This window comes from Microcebus murinus, chromosome 1 (genome assembly GCF_040939455.1).
Source record: "Microcebus murinus isolate Inina chromosome 1, M.murinus_Inina_mat1.0, whole genome shotgun sequence".
NCBI lineage: Eukaryota > Metazoa > Chordata > Mammalia > Primates > Cheirogaleidae > Microcebus > Microcebus murinus.
Genome location: NC_134104.1, coordinates 157,687,930 through 157,705,074, shown reverse-complemented (window position 1 = coordinate 157,705,074; position 17,145 = coordinate 157,687,930). Strand labels below are relative to the sequence as shown.

General features: G+C 37.5%; 1 protein-coding gene across 42 annotated transcripts in view; it reads left to right on the top strand.

The window, feature by feature from the left end:
• Nucleotides 1-17,145, top strand: part of PBRM1 (polybromo 1) — a 129,163-nt gene that overhangs the window by 95,384 nt on the left and 16,634 nt on the right. For all 42 annotated transcript variants that reach the window (XM_076008375.1, XM_012771534.2, XM_076008409.1 and 39 more), the window contains 2 exons: nt 2,118-2,275; nt 16,278-16,461. In XM_076008375.1, coding sequence (XP_075864490.1) covers nt 2,118-2,275; nt 16,278-16,461 — 342 coding nt within the window. The remainder of the gene's footprint in view (nt 1-2,117; nt 2,276-16,277; nt 16,462-17,145) is intronic.

Below are 17,145 nucleotides of genomic sequence, written 5' to 3'. Positions count from 1 at the left end.
GAGCAAGAGCGAGACCCCGTCTCTACTATAAATAGAAAGAAATTAATTGGCCAACTGATATATATATAAAAAAAAAAAAAATTAGCCGGGCATGGTGGCGCATGCCTGTAGTCCCAGCTACTCGGGAGGCTGAGGCAGAAGGATCACTCAAGCCCAGGAGTTTGAGGTTGCTGTGAGCTAGGCTGACTCCACGGCACTCACTCTAGCCTGGACAACAAAGTGAGACTCTGTCTCAAAAAAAAAAAAAAAAATAAAAGGCGGTCTTTCCTGTCCCCTGCAGACTAGGTTAAGTCTCCCTGTTACACAGGCTCAGAGCACCTCATATTTTCTTCTCCTTAGAGAGTACATATCACTTATTGTGTTTATTTTATTTTTTTTAAGTTTCTGTACCCTGAGTTTATGAATGCCCTGAAAGCAGGAACTCTTTTTTTCTCACCTTTGTATCCACTGCTGAAATCACAGTGCATAAAACATAGTAGGAGCTCAGATACTTGATGAACAAATAATTGACAAAAGGACAGAAGTATGGTTGAATGGCAAAAACAGCAGTAAAGGAGTCCAGTACAGGATTGGGCAGTAGACAAATAGTAGTTAAGAACAGTAGTTGGTTCCAGGAGATCTTGGTTTAAGACCCAGCTTGCTAGTCACATGTCCTTAGGCAAATGATTTACCTCACTGGGCTTTGGTTTCTTCATCATATGTGTTCATTATTCAGTAAGTTATTATACCTACTATTTACTAGTCTCTGAGGGTACACTAGTGAATAAAATAATTATTCTTAGGTCTGTGGAGCCTCCTTCTAGTGAGAAGACAGTACTAAACATCTTGAATAAGTAAAGTGTATAGTATGTTAGATCATGATATGTGCTCTAGAAAAAATAGAACAGGATAAGGTATGTTGGGGGTCCCATGGTTGGAGCAAGCAGAGTGGTCTGTATAGTCCTCACTGAGAAGCTGGTAACTGAGCCAATACTTGAAGAAGTCAAGAAAGTGAATATCTAAGAAGAAAATATTCCAGGCTGAGGGAACACCTAGTATAAATACCTGAGAGAATAGCATGCCAGGCCTGTTCAAACCAGCAGAATTTGTTACTAGGAGAGAGCATGCGTAAGTTAGGTAGGAGATGAGGGCTTAGGGATAGGGTGCAAATCATATAGGGCCTCAGAGACCATTACCTTAGAGACCTGGGTCTTTTACTGAGTTAAATGGCATGCCATTGGATTGTTTCAAGTACAGAAGTGATGTTTGACTAGGGTCTTAATAGGATTGCTCTGCCTGTTTGTTGTTGAAAATAGACTGTAAAGGATCAAGGGTAGAAGCAAGGGAATTTGCTAGGAGGCTATTGCAAGAATGATGGTGGCTCAGACCAGGGTAATTGCAAAGATTACTATTTTTAAGTTCAAATTAATAGTATTCTTAATAAATGGGATGTTGGGTCTGAGAGAAGTCAAGGGTGACTCGTGTGTAATTGACCTGAGGAACTAGAAGGATAGAGTTACCGTTAACTGAGATGAGGATGCTGATTCATGTCAAGAACCATGACAATATGGGACTGTAATAATATCAACTTTATGGTTGCTTGTGAGGAATACTATAGTACCTCATAGCCAGGTGTTAATTTTCATTTATTTCTGGGGAGATATCTGGCTTTCATCAGATTCTCAAGGGGTGAAGGAATACTAGATCTTGATCTTCAAAAAAAGATCATAAACAACTATCTTAAAGGAATGTCTGCCCCTCATGTGATCTCACCCCAAACATTGATGGTTTGTGTCTTTACTTGGCTCATAGGTCTAGTGACATATGGTTAATTGTGTTTTCATCTTGAGCATCTCAGGAAGACATTCTGGTAGTCAGATAAAACTATTACATTATATACTTTGATATTATGTTAAAATATTTTTTCCCTCAGATGAGTAGCCAAATATTCTTTTCTCTCTTTCCAAGTATCTTCTCATGTGATTAAAGGGGGGAAAAATCAACGAAGTTGTCTTATCAAAACAGCCAGTGAAACTCCTCTAAATGGTACATATTATTAAGTTTTTGGTTAATGGAAATTTTGTTAACCCTTCAAGAATGAAACTATTTTAATTTGATTTCTCCATTTTTCTCTTAAGAATTGAAAAAGTATGGGTTCGAGATGGAGCTGCATATTTTTATGGCCCCATCTTTATTCACCCAGAAGAGACAGAGCATGAGCCCACAAAAATGTTCTACAAAAAAGAAGTATTTCTGAGTAATCTGGAAGAAACCTGCCCTATGACATGTATTCTGGGTAGGTATTTGTGCTTTTTCATTTAATCACATTCATTCCATAAAAACTGATTGAATACTACTTCTGTACTAGACACTGTTCTGTATATAGCACTGTTAAATATGTATCAGGGAACAAATCTAAATCTCTGCCGTCTTAAAGACTTACATTGGGGCAGAGGTTGGGGAGTTAATAAATAAATTAAAAAATAAATATAGGCAGGGTGCGGTGGCTCACAGCAGTAATCCTAGCACTCTGGGCAGCCGAGGCAAGAGAATGTCTTGAGTTCAGGAGTTCGAGACCAGCCTGAGTAAAAGTGAGACCCTGTCTCTACTAAAAATAGAAAAATTAGCCGGGCCTTTTGTGCACACCTGTAGTCCCAGCTACTCGGGAAGCTGAGGCAGGAGGATCACTTGACCCCAGGAGTTTGAAGTTGCTGTGAGCTAGGCTGATGCCACCATACTCTAGCCAGGGCAACAGAGTGAGACTGTGTCTAAAAATAAATAGATAAATATATAAAACATCAGGTGGTAGGCTGGGCACGGTGGCTCACGCCTGTAATCCAAGCACTCTGGGAGGCCGAGGTGGGCAGATCGCTCAAGGTCAGGAGTTCAAAACCAGCCTGAGCAAGAGCGAGACCCTGTCTCTACTAAAAATAGAAAGAAATTAATTGGCCAACTAAAAATATATAGAAAAAATTAGCCGGGCATGATGCACACCTGTAGTCCCAGCTACTCGGGAAGCTGAGGCAGGAGGATCACTTGAGCCCAGGAGTTTGAAGTTGTTGTGAGCTAGGTTGACGCCACGGCACTCTAGCCTAGGCTACAGAGTGAGACTCTGTCTCAAAAAAAAAATCAGGTGGTAATTAGGCTATAAAAAATAAATATAATAAAATAAAAATAAAGCAGAGTAAGAGGATAGAGAATAGTATTGAGGCAAAGTCCTGTGGTCAGAAAATGCTCCTCTGGTAGGTGACTTGTGAATAGAGCTCTGAAGGAAGTGAGGAAGAAAACCATTTGAGTATCTGAGGTTTTATTCCCTTTAGGCATAGCAGATGCCAAATGCAAAGGCATGTTTGAGACACAATAAGAAAACTGGATGGCTAGAGCAGGGCAGTGGGTTATGGTACGGGATGAACCCTCTGAGGTGGACATCTGGTCATGGTAGGTCCTGTAGGTAATGTAGAGATTAAGTTTAGAGTAAAAGGGAAGTCCTGGAAGGGGTTTGAGCAAAGTGGTAGTATGAGCTGACATACACATTAGAGGAATCACTATGGCTGCTGCATGGAGAATATGTTGTGAATAAGGTAAGAAACAGAGAACAGTCAAAAGACTTACAGTCTCTATTGCACTCTTAATCCAGGTAATGTTATTGTCCCCATTCCAGACTCTTGTTTTGATTTCTGTTCTGTCATCCTACCAAGTGTTCACAGTGGCATTCTTCTTCTTAGATCTAATTGTATGCATCATATACAAGCATGTTTTTCAGCTATTGTATTTCTTCTGGCCTTGAGTTAACTCTGTAGTTTACTTGTGCCAGCTACTCATTACATCTGTTAGAGTAGTTTTCTAAAAGGTTACTAGTCACAAGCTTTACATTGATTGCTCATGGCTTTGAAGAAGCCACCATGCTTACAAACCAAAAAGAAATTTGCAGATTAAAAAGTATTTTAGGCTGGATGTGGTGGCTTACACCTGTAATCCCAGCACTTTTGGAGGCCAAGGCAGGAGGATCACTTGAGCCCAGGAGTCAGATACCAGCCTGGGCAACATAGCAAGACCCCATCTCTACCAAAAAAATAAAAATAATAATTAGCCGGGTGTGGTGATGCATACCTATAGTCCTAGCTACTCAGGAGGCTAAGACAGGAAGATTACTTGAGCCCAGCAATTCAAGGTTGTAGTGAGCTATGATTGGGCCACTGCACTCCAGCCTGGGTAACAGCATGAGACCCTGTATCCAAAAAAATATTTTACACTTAGACTTTGTTTGATTACTTTAATGTTTAGTAGGTTGTTTTTGGTGCTTTGAATTTTTTCAGAATTGGATATAGTGAAAATGTCTAAATGTCTGAAAGCTCAATACATTTTCACCTCCTCATTCTGGGAAGAGGGAACAAAGACCCATGAAATCATTACATTCTTCCTGAGTTTCTGCAGCAGGGAATGTCTTCCTTTTAAGTTGCGATCCAGACTAAAGCAGTACTCCAGAGCCTCGTGTCCCAGTGTAAACCCAGCTAAGAGACACAATAGGTGCATAATGAAGGTGGGACTGAAGTCTCCTTTGGTTAGGGCAACCATGTTGTTTATTGTTTGTTAGTTATTTTCTTAGTGGTTACCCTGGGGATTACATCTTAGATGTAATTTAATCCCCCTGGGGATTAAATCTAAGATTAACATCTTAGATTTATGAGCATCTAGTTGGAATTAATAGTGACAGTTTCAATAGTATACAAAAACTCTGCTCCCATACAGCTACATCCCTCCTTTTGTGTGTTACTGTTGTCACATTTGTGTGCCCATTGACATAGATTTTTAATTATGGTAGAAAAAGGCAAGAGGGGTTACAACCTAAAATATAGTAATACTAGCTTTTTTATATTTACCTATGTGGTTCTATCTACTGGTGTGTTTTGTTTCTTTATATAGCTTCTGGATATTGCCTAGTGTCCTTTCATTTCATTTTTTTTCTTTTTTCTTCATGATATCCTGCTATTAAAAATGTCCTTTCATTTCAGCCTGAAGGACTCCCTTTAGCATTTCTTCTAGGGCAGTAGTAATAGTGATAAACTCCCTCATCCTTTGTTTTTCTGGAAATGTCTTAATTTTACCTTCATTTTTAAAGGATAGTTCTGTTAAATGTAGAATTTTCAGTTGATAGTTTTTTTTTTCTTTCATATCTCTCATAAAATTTGGGAACGTTTTGGCCGTTATTTCTTCAAATATTTTTTCTGTTCCTTTCTCTGTTCTCCTGGAACTCTCATTATACTTATATTGGTACACTTAATGGTGTCTCACAAGTATCTTTGACTCTTCATTCTTCTTTTCTATCTTTTTTTTTTGATGTTGAGTTGAAGTTTATAGACTCTTCATTTTTCTTTAGTTTTTTTTTTCTTTCTGCTTCTCAGACTTTCTTCAAGTGCACTGATTGTTCTGCCCACTCAAAATGTTATGTTGAACCCCTCTAATAAATTTTTCATTTCAGTTACTATACTTTTCAGCCCCCAAATTTCAATGTAGTTTTTTATAATTTGTCTCTTTATTGATATTCTCTATGTGGTTAGACATTATATTGGTTTATTCTAGTTCTTCGAGTATATTTAAGACAGTTGATTTAAAGTTTTTGTTTAGTAAGTCCAATGTCTGGGCTTCCTTAGGAACAATTTCTGTTCATTTCTTTCTTTTCTATGAATGGGCCATACTTTAGTTTCCTTGTATGCCTCATCATTTTTTATTGAAAACTAGACATTTGAGGTATTATAATGTGATAACTCTAGAAGTCAGATTCTACCCCCTTCCTCAGGCTTTGTTCTTACTGCTTATTATGGATTGTAGTTGTTTGTTCAGTGACTTTCCTAATTTTTTTTTTTTTGGGGGGGGAGGTTATATTCTTTGTTGTGTGTGATCACTATAGTTTCTGTTCTGTTAGCTTAGTGATCAGCTAGTGATTTGACAGGGTTTTTCTTAAATGCCTGGAGCAAAATAAGCCTCTCAGTCTCTGCAGCTGGGTTCTCTGCATATGTTGGAACATACCTTCAACACTCTGCCTTTGCCTTTACTTCTTGCTTATATTGTGCAGAGCTTGAAGGTCAACCAGAGATGAGAGCTTAGGGCCTTGTAAGGTCTTTTCTAAGCATGCTCCCTATTGTTGACATGTGCATGGCCTTATAGGTTTCCAGAAATATGTAGACACTTTTAAAACCCTTATTCTCCAAAGCATCTCACTCCCCACCTTTTTTCTTCCCAGGCTTTTTGGCATGTATACAGTTTGCCACAACTGATAGATGGCCTTTGTCCCAGCTGGCAGCAGCTGGTTCATTTGCCATTAAATGTGCTATGGTTTGAATGTTTGTGTCTCCTTCAAAATTCACTAAGTTAAAACTTAATCCCCAGTGCATCGGTATTGGGAGGTGGGACCTTTGAGGAGATATTTGGCAGAGCCCTCATGAATAGATTGTGTTATAAAAAGGGCTCATGTAAGTGAGTTTGCTCTCTCTTGCACTCATGCCCTTCTGCCATGTGAGGATGCAGCAAGAAGGCCCTTACCAGATGCTGGCACCTTAATCTTGGACTTCTCAGCCTCCAGAACTGTGAAAAAATAAATTTCTCTTCTTTATAAATTACCTAGTCTGTGGTATTCTATTATAGCACACAAACAGACTAAGAGAAAATGTTTTCAACAAAAATACTTTTAACCACTTCTCCACCCTGAGAGAATTCCAAGTTAGGCAAAATAAAGGCAGGCAACCTGTGTTAGCCTTTAGGAAGCCACCCAACAGATCAAAACAGATAACTACAATTCTTTGAGCACAAGGACTGCTCAAATTCACACCAGGAATGCAGGCTGCCATCTGCAAGACTGCCGCTGAGTCTTGCAACAAAGGGAGCTGGAGGGAAGAATGAGGATAAGTTAAAGCTCTCCTGCCAAGTTTCAGTCACTTTTTTCTTAATTAAGTTTTTTCCTTAATTAGTTTGCTTGATTGCTATAAACTTTCGACTATTTTCCAGAGTTCTGATAAAGTTGATTCTGATAGTTTTTCCTGGGTTTTTTCAGTATTTTTGTGAAGGAATAGCCCTTGGAGCTCCCTCCTTCTCCATTTTCACTGAAATGACTTGGAGTAATTCCTTTCTAAAGCCATCTACTAGAGTATGTTGCATTCTACAGTTTAATACCAGTTTTATATCCAAGATCTCATTTGATTCTCAGCATGACCCTATAAGAAGATGCTGATATTCTCAAAAAGGTGAAGTTACTGCCTAAGGAGTGAGCCAGAACTAAAACCTACATTTTCCCACTCTACTGGTTGGTTTATAAATAGCTGGGATACTTTGGAGAGTGAAAGGAGGTACCAGCAATATTAGGCAATACAACAGGCATGCAAAGTAAGACGTAAGTTTACTTCATCTTGAGATGAAACTGAAAAGAAAATGCACGTAGTAGTCACAAAATGGAATTTCATCCTAGCTTGTGGAATTCAGTATTCCCCAACCCCCAAAGAAAATGGGTTTTATTACATAAGCTTTGGAGGAGTTATGATTTCATTGTGTTAACTGTACACACTGTTGTATGTAAATCTTATCTTTGTACTTTTTTTCTTTCTCTGAAATAGAAGTTTTGAAGATAATTAGGTGAGGTTTTTCATCTTCTGTTACATACACAGAAGGAGGCAGTCCTATTTTCCTAACTGTTATACATATGTTCTTTGTTCAGTTCTGTTAAAGAGTTAACTGTCTTCATTAACTTAAGCAATGATCGGATGGTCACACCTGGCAGAGAGTATCTCCACACTTAACCTCTGTATGATAAAATTTCTAGAACTGGTTCTCCTAAAACATGCCAATTCCTAATTTATTTGTAGGTTCTGTTTTCTTAATAGTAGATTTTTCTAAAGCTTCATTGGTTAAAAAACTATCCTTAGTACAAGAAAAATAAAAGCTTTAAAGATTTGAAAGAAAAAACAAAAGGGTCAGTTTTTTTTCAAAAACTTTATTAGTTACATAGAAAATCCAAGAGATATTCAGATAAAGTATTAGGTATAATTAATAATGAAAATATCAAGATATTTATATTTCTATTTACCATCAGTAAACAGTAAGAAAATTAAATATGCCGTTTACATTGAATACCTAGCAATAAATCTTATAAGACACCCACACAGACACAAAACTATACGAAAATTACTGGGAGAAATTAAAGAAGATCTAGCTGGGCACAGTGGCTCATGCCTGTAGTCCCAGCTACTCAAGAGGTTGAGGCAGGAGGCTCGCTTGAGCCCAGGAGTTCAAGACTGCAAAGAGCTATGATTGTACCACTGTACCCCAACCTAGGTGACAGAGCAATACCCTGTCTCTAAAAACAAAAGAAAGAAAAGAAAATGAATTCAAGACAACCCTAAATAAATGAAAGTGATCTATTATGTTTATAGCCAGAAGATTCAATATTGTAAAGATGTCAATTTTCCCCAGGTTGACCCGTGGGTTCATTACAGTTCCAAGAAAAATCCAGCAGGTTTTATACAATTTTTGTACTTTATTAAATGCAGCTTCATAAACTTTCATCTTTCCCTGTCTTTTCGGAGTCTGGTAGGAGCCCCAACTCAAGACACAGAGATACCACATTCATTTCAGGGCCACCAAGCACTTTCATTCTTTAGCTGTGAGCAGAAGTCTTATCCTTTCCAAATGTATATTTTTCTTTCTATAAAATATGAAAAATCTTTACTGTCTCTTTGCTGAATTCAAATGCCTTTGGATTATGTAAATAAAGTGTTGTGTAAGTCCAAGGCAGTGATAGTAATTTGTAGCTGTTTTAAGCTTCTGAAATGTTTCTGACCTGTTTTGCATGTAAATGTTTAGTAAGTTGTTAAGAACGTTAACATTCTTGTTAAGGTCAAGAGCAAAATATGGATGTCCTTATTGCTCTTACTTAACATTGTTCTGAAGGGACTAGCCAGTGCAATTAGAAACAGAAGTCTAAAATGGGGAAAATAAGGAGATGAAAATTCAAGAGAATCAACTAAGAAACCATGGCAAACAGTAAGAGAAGTAAGATGGGCCACACGCGGTGGCTCACGCCTATAATCCTAGCACCCTGGGAGACCGAGGCGAGCAGATCATTTGAGCTCAGAAGTTCGAGACCAGCCTGAGCAAGAGCAAGACCCCATCTCTACTAAAAAATTCTCAACAAAATCCTAGCTAACCGAATCCAGGTGCTTATCAAGAAAACAATCCATCGCAACCAAGTAGGCTTCATCCCATGCAGGGATGGTTCAACATACATAAATCTATAAATGTAATCAACCACATAAACAGAAGCAAAAACAAAGACCATATGATCCTCTCAGTAAATAATTTTTAAAATCATATCAAAAAAGAAACAAAATAAAAATCAGGAAAATTCTCCGCATCCACGCCAACATTTATTGTTTTGGGACTTTTTGATAAAGGCCATTCTCACTAGAGATAAATGATATCTCAGTGTGGTTTTGATTTGCATTTCCCCGATGATTAGAGATGTTGAGCATTTTTTCATAAGTTTGTTGGCCATTATTCTGTCTTCTTTTGAAAAGTTTCTGTTCATGTTCTTAGCCCACTTTTTGATAGGGTTTTTGATTTTTTCTTGCTGATTTTCCTGAGTTCTAAATAGATTCTAGTTATCACCTCCTTATTGGATGTGTAGCATGCGGAAATTTTCTCCCATTCTGTAGGTTGTCTGTTTGCTCTTGTGACAGTTTCTTTGTGCAGAAGCATTTTAGTTTTTTTTTGGGGGGGGGACAGAGTCTGACTCTGTTGCCCAGGCTAGAGTGCCGTGGAGTCAGCCTAGCTCATAACAACCTCAAACTCCTGGGCTCAAGCAATCCTTCTGCCTTAGCCTCCCTAGTAGCTGGGACTACAGGCATGCACCTGTAGAATGGCCTTTATCAAAAAGTCCCAAAACAATAAATGTTGGCGTGGATTTGGGTTCCATTAAAGATTAATTTAGGGAAAATGGACATCTTTATGATGTCAAGACCTATCTGAGCACATGGTATGCTTTTCAGTTTGTTCAAGCATTCCCTCAATAGCATTTAAAAACTTTCTTCATACAGATATGGCACATATTCCATTAAGTTTATCCAAGGTATTTTATCTTATTACTGAATCTTTTAAAATAATAGATTTGTTATTAATTTTATACTCAACTATCTTCTCTCTTTTTTATTAAATATATAATTCATCTGAGAATTTATCTGAAGTTAAGATGTGAAATATGGCTACAATTTTATTTTTCCAAATAACTATCCAGTTTCCAAATACCATTTAGAGAAAAATTTACTTTTTCTCACTTATTTAGATGACACCTTTACCGTATATTAAATTATATTTGAACCTATTGCTAAACTCTCTATTTTACTCAATTTTTGTACCTGACGTACCATAAAATAGCTTTAATTATTATAGTTTTTTTTGTTTTTTTTTTTGAGACAGAGTCTCACTTTGTTGCCCAGGCTAGAGTGAGTGCCGTGGTGTCAGCCTAGCTCACAGCAACCTCAAAATAGAAACAAATTAATTGGACAACTAAAAATATATAGAAAAAGTTAGCTGGGCATGATGGCACATGCCTATAGTCCCAGCTACTCGGAAGGCTGAGGCAGAAGGATTGCTTGAGCCCAGGAGTTTGAGGTTGCTGTGAGGTAAGCTGACACCACGGCACTCACTCTAGCCTGGGCAACAAAGTGAGACTCTGTCTCAAAAAAAAAAAAAAAAAGAAGAAGATAGTTGAGTATAAAATTAATAACAAATCTATTATTTTAAAAGATTCAGTAATAAGATAAAATACCTTGGATAAACTTAATGGAATATGTGCCATATCTGTATGAAGAAAGTTTTTAAATGCTATTGGGGGAATGCTTGAACAAACTGAAAAGCATACCATGTGCTTAGATAGGTCTTGACATCATAAAGATGTCCATTTTCCCTAAATTAATCTTTAATGGAATCCAAATAGGTATACCAGTGGGAATTTTCTTGCAAAGAAGTTGAGACTACATAAACTGATATTTTTTATTTCAGCATATTATGGGGGTACAAATGTTAAGGTTACGTATGTTTCCCATGCCCCCCTACCCCCTCGAGTCAGAGATTTAAGCGTGTCCATCCCCCAAATGGTACGCATCACACTCATTATGTCCCACACCCTCCTCCTCCCTCCCATCTGCCTGACGCCAGATAAATGTTATTCCTGTATGTGATCACCTTAGGTGGTGATCAGTGAAACCAATTTGCTGGTGAACACATGTGGTGCTTATTTTTCCATTCTTGTGATACTTCACTTAGTAGAATGGGTTCCAGCTCTATCCAGGAAAATACAAGAGGTGCTAGATCACCATTGTTTCTTATAGCTGAATAGTACTCCATGGTATACATATACCACATTTTATTAATCCACTCATGTATTGATGGGCACTTGGGTTGTTTCCACATCTTTGCAATTGTGAATTGTGCTGCTATAAACATTCGAGTGCAGATGTCTTTTTTATGGAATGTCTTTTGTTATTTGGGGTAGATGCCCAGTAATGGGATTGCTAGATCAAATGGTAGATCTATTTGTATCTCTTTAAGTTACCTTCATATTGCTTTCCACAGAGGTTGCATTAGTTTGCAGTCCCACCAGCAGTGTGTGAGTGTTCCTATTTCTCTTCCAAGAAGATTATTTCAGTATCACATTTCAAGTAATAAATATCAGGCCATTAAATTATTTTGACATCCTAAAGGAGACTATATTTTTAGTTGTCCAATTAAGAGACAGGGCCTCACTCTTGCTCAGGCTGGTTTCACACTCCTGACCTTGAGTGATCTGCCCACCTCAGCCTCCCAGAGTGCTAGGATTACAGGCATGAGCCATTGCACCTGGCCCAGAAGTTTTTAGTTTTATCAGGTCCCATTTATTTATTTTTGTTGTTGCTGTGATTGCCTCTGGGGCCTTCTTCATAAATTCATTGCCTAGGCCAATGTCTAGAAGAATATTTGCAATGTTTTCCTCTAGAATTCTAATAGTTTCATACATTAGGTTTAAGTCTGTTACCCAGTGTGAGTTGATTTTATGAATACTACAAAAACCTTTGTGCACACAAACTGGAAAATGTGGAGGAAATGGACAAATTTTTAGAAACACACAGCCTCGGTAGGCTCAATCAGCAAGAAATAGAATTCCTGAACAGACCAATATCAAGTACTGAAATTCAAACAGCAATAGAAACCCTTCCTAAAAAGAAAAGTCCCAGACCAAATGGTTTCACGCCTGAATTTTACCACACCTACAAAGAACTGGTGTCTATCCTGCAGAAATTATTCCACAACATGGAGGAGGATGGAATCCTCCCCAACTCATTTTATGAAGCCAACATAACTGATACCAAAACCAGGAAAGGATGCAACAAAAAAAAGAAAACTACAGATCAATATCCCTTATGAATATAGATGCAAAAATTCTGAAAAGCATTAGTAAAAAGGGGTCTTTCCTTACCATATATTAAAACGTTATATTAATAATACTATAATAGGCTGGGCGCGGTGGCCCACACCTGTAATCCTAGCACTCTGGGAGGCCAAGGCAGGCGGATTGCTTAAGGTCAGGAGTTCGAAACCAGCCTGAGCAAGAGTGAGACCCCGTCTCCACTATAAATAGAAAGAAATTAATTGGCCAACTAATATAGAGAGAAAATTAGCCGGGCATGGTGACGCATGCCTGTAGTCCCAGCTACTCAGGAGGCTGAGGCAGCAGTATTGCTTGAGCCCAGGAGTTTGAGGTTGCTCTGAGCTAGGCTGACGCCACGGCACTCACTCTAGCCTGGGCAACAAAGTGAGACTCTGTCTCAAAAAAAAAAAAAAAAAAATACTATAATAATTAAAGCTATTTTATGGTATGTCAGGTAAAGAAATTAATTGAGTAAAATAGAAAGTTTAGCAATAGGTTCAAATATAATTTAATATATGGTAAAGGTGTCATGCTAAATAAGTGAGAAAAAGTAAATTTTTCTCTAAATGGTATTTGGAAACTGGATTGTTATTTGGAAAAATAAAATTGTAGCCATATTTCACATCTTCAGATAAATTCTCAGATGAATTATATATTTAAATGACCATAAGACGAGGCAAATAAAGATAACAAAAGAAATCATGGGCAAGAAATTTTGTTAATCTCCAACATAAAACCCAGAACCCATATGAGAAAAGATTGATAGGTCCCAACTTATTGAGGCTAAAAAAAAAAAAAGAAAAGATTGATAGTCTGGGCACGGTGGCTCACGCCTGTAATCCTAGCACTCTGGGAGGCCAAAGCGGGAGGATTGCTTGAGCTCAGGAGTTTGAGACCAGCCTGAGCAAGAGCAAGACCCTGTCTCTACTATAAATAGAAAGAAATTAGCCAGACAACTAAAAATGGAAAAAAATTAGCCGGGCATGGTGGCATGTGCCTGTAGTCCCAGCTACTCGGGAGGTTGAGGCAGGAAGATCACTTGAGCCCAGGAGTTTGAGGTTGCTGTGAGCTAGGCTGACGCCACAGCACTGTAGCCCAGGCGACAGAGTGAGACTCTGTCTCCAAAAAACAAAAAGAAAAGATTGATTAATTCAACTATATAAAAATAGAAACTATCTGCTTCACTAAAACTAGCAGAAGCAAAGACAAATGACAACCTTGGGAAAATATTTGCAATGTATATCATAGAGATGTAATTTCCCTCATATATGAAGAGCTCCTATAAAGTAATTAGAAAAAGATCAACATCCAACAGGAAAACGGAAAAAGGTTAAGAAGAGAAAGCAGAAAAATTACCAGTAGTTCTTAAATGAAAATATGCTCAATCTCAGCCATTAGAGAAATGCAAATTAAGACTACTCAGATCCCCTCACTTTTTGTTGAGATTACCTGTCAGATCATCAAAGATCCAGAAGACATTTTATGCTAGTTGACAAGAGCATGAGGAAGCAGTGTTCTCCTACTTTGTGGTAGCCTGTGAATTAGTACTTCTGTGGAAGTTAATTTGATAATACCTGTAAAAATTAAAATGTACATAGCTTTGACCCAGCTTTTGTACTTCTAGAAATTTATACTTCAGATGTATTCACCCATGTGCAGATTTTTTCCAAAATTGGTTCTACCTCCTGATATGTGCAAATTGGTATGTGTATATGTATCTTACATTGTTTATTTCATCATTGTTTAGCTTCAGCAGGAGAGCAAAAATTTGGAAACAACCTAAATATTCATCAGTAGGGGAACTAGTTGAATAAATATAGTATGTTAATACAAGCAGTGATCTTCAAGATATATTATTTTGTGACATTTGGATGCAAAACCGTATAAGCGATGTGCTACCATTTGTGGGAGTTTTTTATTGTGATAAAATATAATGACATAGGCCCGGCGCGGTGGCTCACACCTGTAATCCTAGCACTTTGGGAAGCCGACGCGGGCAGATTGCTCAAGGTCAGGAGTTCGAAACCAGCCTAAGCAAGAGTGAGACCCCCGTCTCTACTATAAATAGAAAGAAATTAATTGGCCAACTAATATATATATAGAAAAAATAAATCAGCCAGGCATGGTGGCGCATGCCTGTAGTCCCAGCTACTCGGGAGGCTGAGGCAGGAGGATTGCTTGAGCCCAGGAGTTTGAGGTTGCTGTGAGCTAGGCTGACGCCATGGCACTCACTCTAGCCTGGGCAACAAAGTGAGACTCTGTCTCAAAAAAAAAAAAAATATATATATATATACACACACACACACATATATATATAATGACATAAAATTCATCAATTTAACCATTTTTAAGTGCACAGTTCAGTGACTTTAAGTCCATTAACAGTATTGTACAATCATCACTACTATCCATTTCTAGAACTTTTTCATCCCAAATAGAAACCCTGTATCCATTAACCAATAACTCTCCATTTTCCCCTCCCTTCTCCCACTAGTAATCTAATCTGTTCTACTTTCTGTCTGTGAATTTTGCCTATTCTAGGTACTACATATAAATGGAATCATGCTATATTTATCTTTTTGTGTCTGGCTTATTTTACTTAGCATAATATTTTCAAGATTCATCCATACTGTAGCATGTATCAGAACTTTATTCCTTTTTAAGGCTGAATACTATTCCATTGTTTACATACTCCATTTTGTTTATCCATTCATCTGTTGATGGGCATTTTGGTTGTTTTTATGTTTTAACTGTTGTGAATAATACTGCTTTGATCATTAGTGTATAAATATTTCTCTTTCAGCCCCTGGTTTCAGTTCTTTTGGATATATCACTAGAAGTAGAATTATTGGGTCATGCGGTAACTTTGTGTTTAAATTTTTGAAGGAACTGACAAACTATTTTCCATAGTACTTGCATAGTTTTACTAATCCCACTAGCAATGTACACAGGTGCTAATTTTTCCACATCCTTGCCAACATTTGTTATTTTCCTTTTTTTTTTTAAATAATAGCCATCCTAATGGGTATAAAGTATATCTCACTGTGGTTTTGATTTGCATTTCTTAATGACTAATGATGTTGAGCATTATTTCATGAGCATTATTTCATGTATATTTATTGGTCATTTGTATGTCTTCTTTAGAGAAATGTCTAAAGATCCTTTGCCCATTTTTTATTGGATTATTTATCTTATTATTGTTGAGCCCTAGAAGTTCTTTATATATTTTAGATATTATACTCGTCTTAGATATGTTTTGCAAATATTTTCTCCTGAGTTTTCACTTTCTTGATAGTATACTTTGAAGTACAAAAGTTTTTAATTGTGGTAAAGTCTAATTTATCTTTATTTCCTTTGGTTGCTTTTGCTTCTGGTGTCATGCACCTAATCCAAGGTCACAAAGATTTACACCAAGGTTTTCTTCTAAGAATTTTATAGTTATGACACTCACATTTAGGTCTTTGATCCATTTGGAGTTAATTTTTGTATATAGTATGAGATAGGAGTTCACCTTGATTATTTTGCATGTAGAAATCCAGATGGTACTGATGCCAGTACCATCTGTTGAAGAAATTTTTCTTTTCCCCCATTGAATTGTCTTGGAACCCTTATCAAAAATCAGTTGCTCATAAAAGCCCAATTGTATAGATTTGTTTCTAGACTTTCAGTTCTGTTCCATTGATCTATATAGTCTACCTGTATGCCCTTTTAAAGGGGCATGCCCTTTTAAATCTTTTTAATTTTGAATCATATGAATATATTAATTCAAAAATAGTACAATTTTGAAACAATTGTTAACTAAGACCACAATTGACTCCTTTAATTTCTCTCCAATTTTCCCTTTCAGGAAAGTGTGCTGTGTTGTCATTCAAGGACTTCCTCTCCTGCAGACCAACTGAAATACCAGAAAATGACATTCTGCTTTGTGAGAGCCGGTACAATGAAAGTGACAAGCAGATGAAGAAATTCAAGGGACTGAAGAGGTTTTCACTCTCTGCTAAAGTGGTAGATGATGAAATTTACTACTTCAGGTAAATCTTGAAAAAACTAAGGAAGAAAGAGCACTTCAGCTAACTGATACCAAAATAGTGTAGTCCAGGGCTGAGTGCAGGGGCTCACGCCTGTAATCTTAACACTCTGGGAGGCCGAGGTGGGAGGATCACTTGAGGTCAGGAGTTCAAGACTGAACAAGAGTGAGACCCCATCCCTACAAAAAATAGAAACATTAGCCAGGCATGGTGGTGTTTGCCTATAGCCCCAGCTACTCAGGAGGCTGAGGCAAGAGAATTGCTTGAGCCCAGGAGTTTGAGGTTGCAGTGAGCTATGATGATGCCACTCCACTCTACCTGGGGAGACAGAGCAAGACTCTGTCTCAAAAAAAAATGTAGTCTGGTGTTTTTGATTTTTTTTTTATTTCATCTTAAACTAGAGGAATATACATTTCAAGCAGAAAATATTAATTCAGTTAAAGATTAAAGGAAAAGTTTCATAATCTGCTGAGACCTGGTAACTGCTCTAACAGTGCCCTTGGCTTAGACTGCAGTGATTGTAAATTGCAGGCAGAAATACTTAATTCTGGTTTACATCCTGTCAGGAGATTTCTCAGTTCCACAGGTTATGAAAACTCTTCACCACAACTAGATCCCAACTTTGGACCCGGCGATTTTGTGGGTGTTCAGCAAAACCCTTTAAAAACAAACATCTTTAAGTGGAAG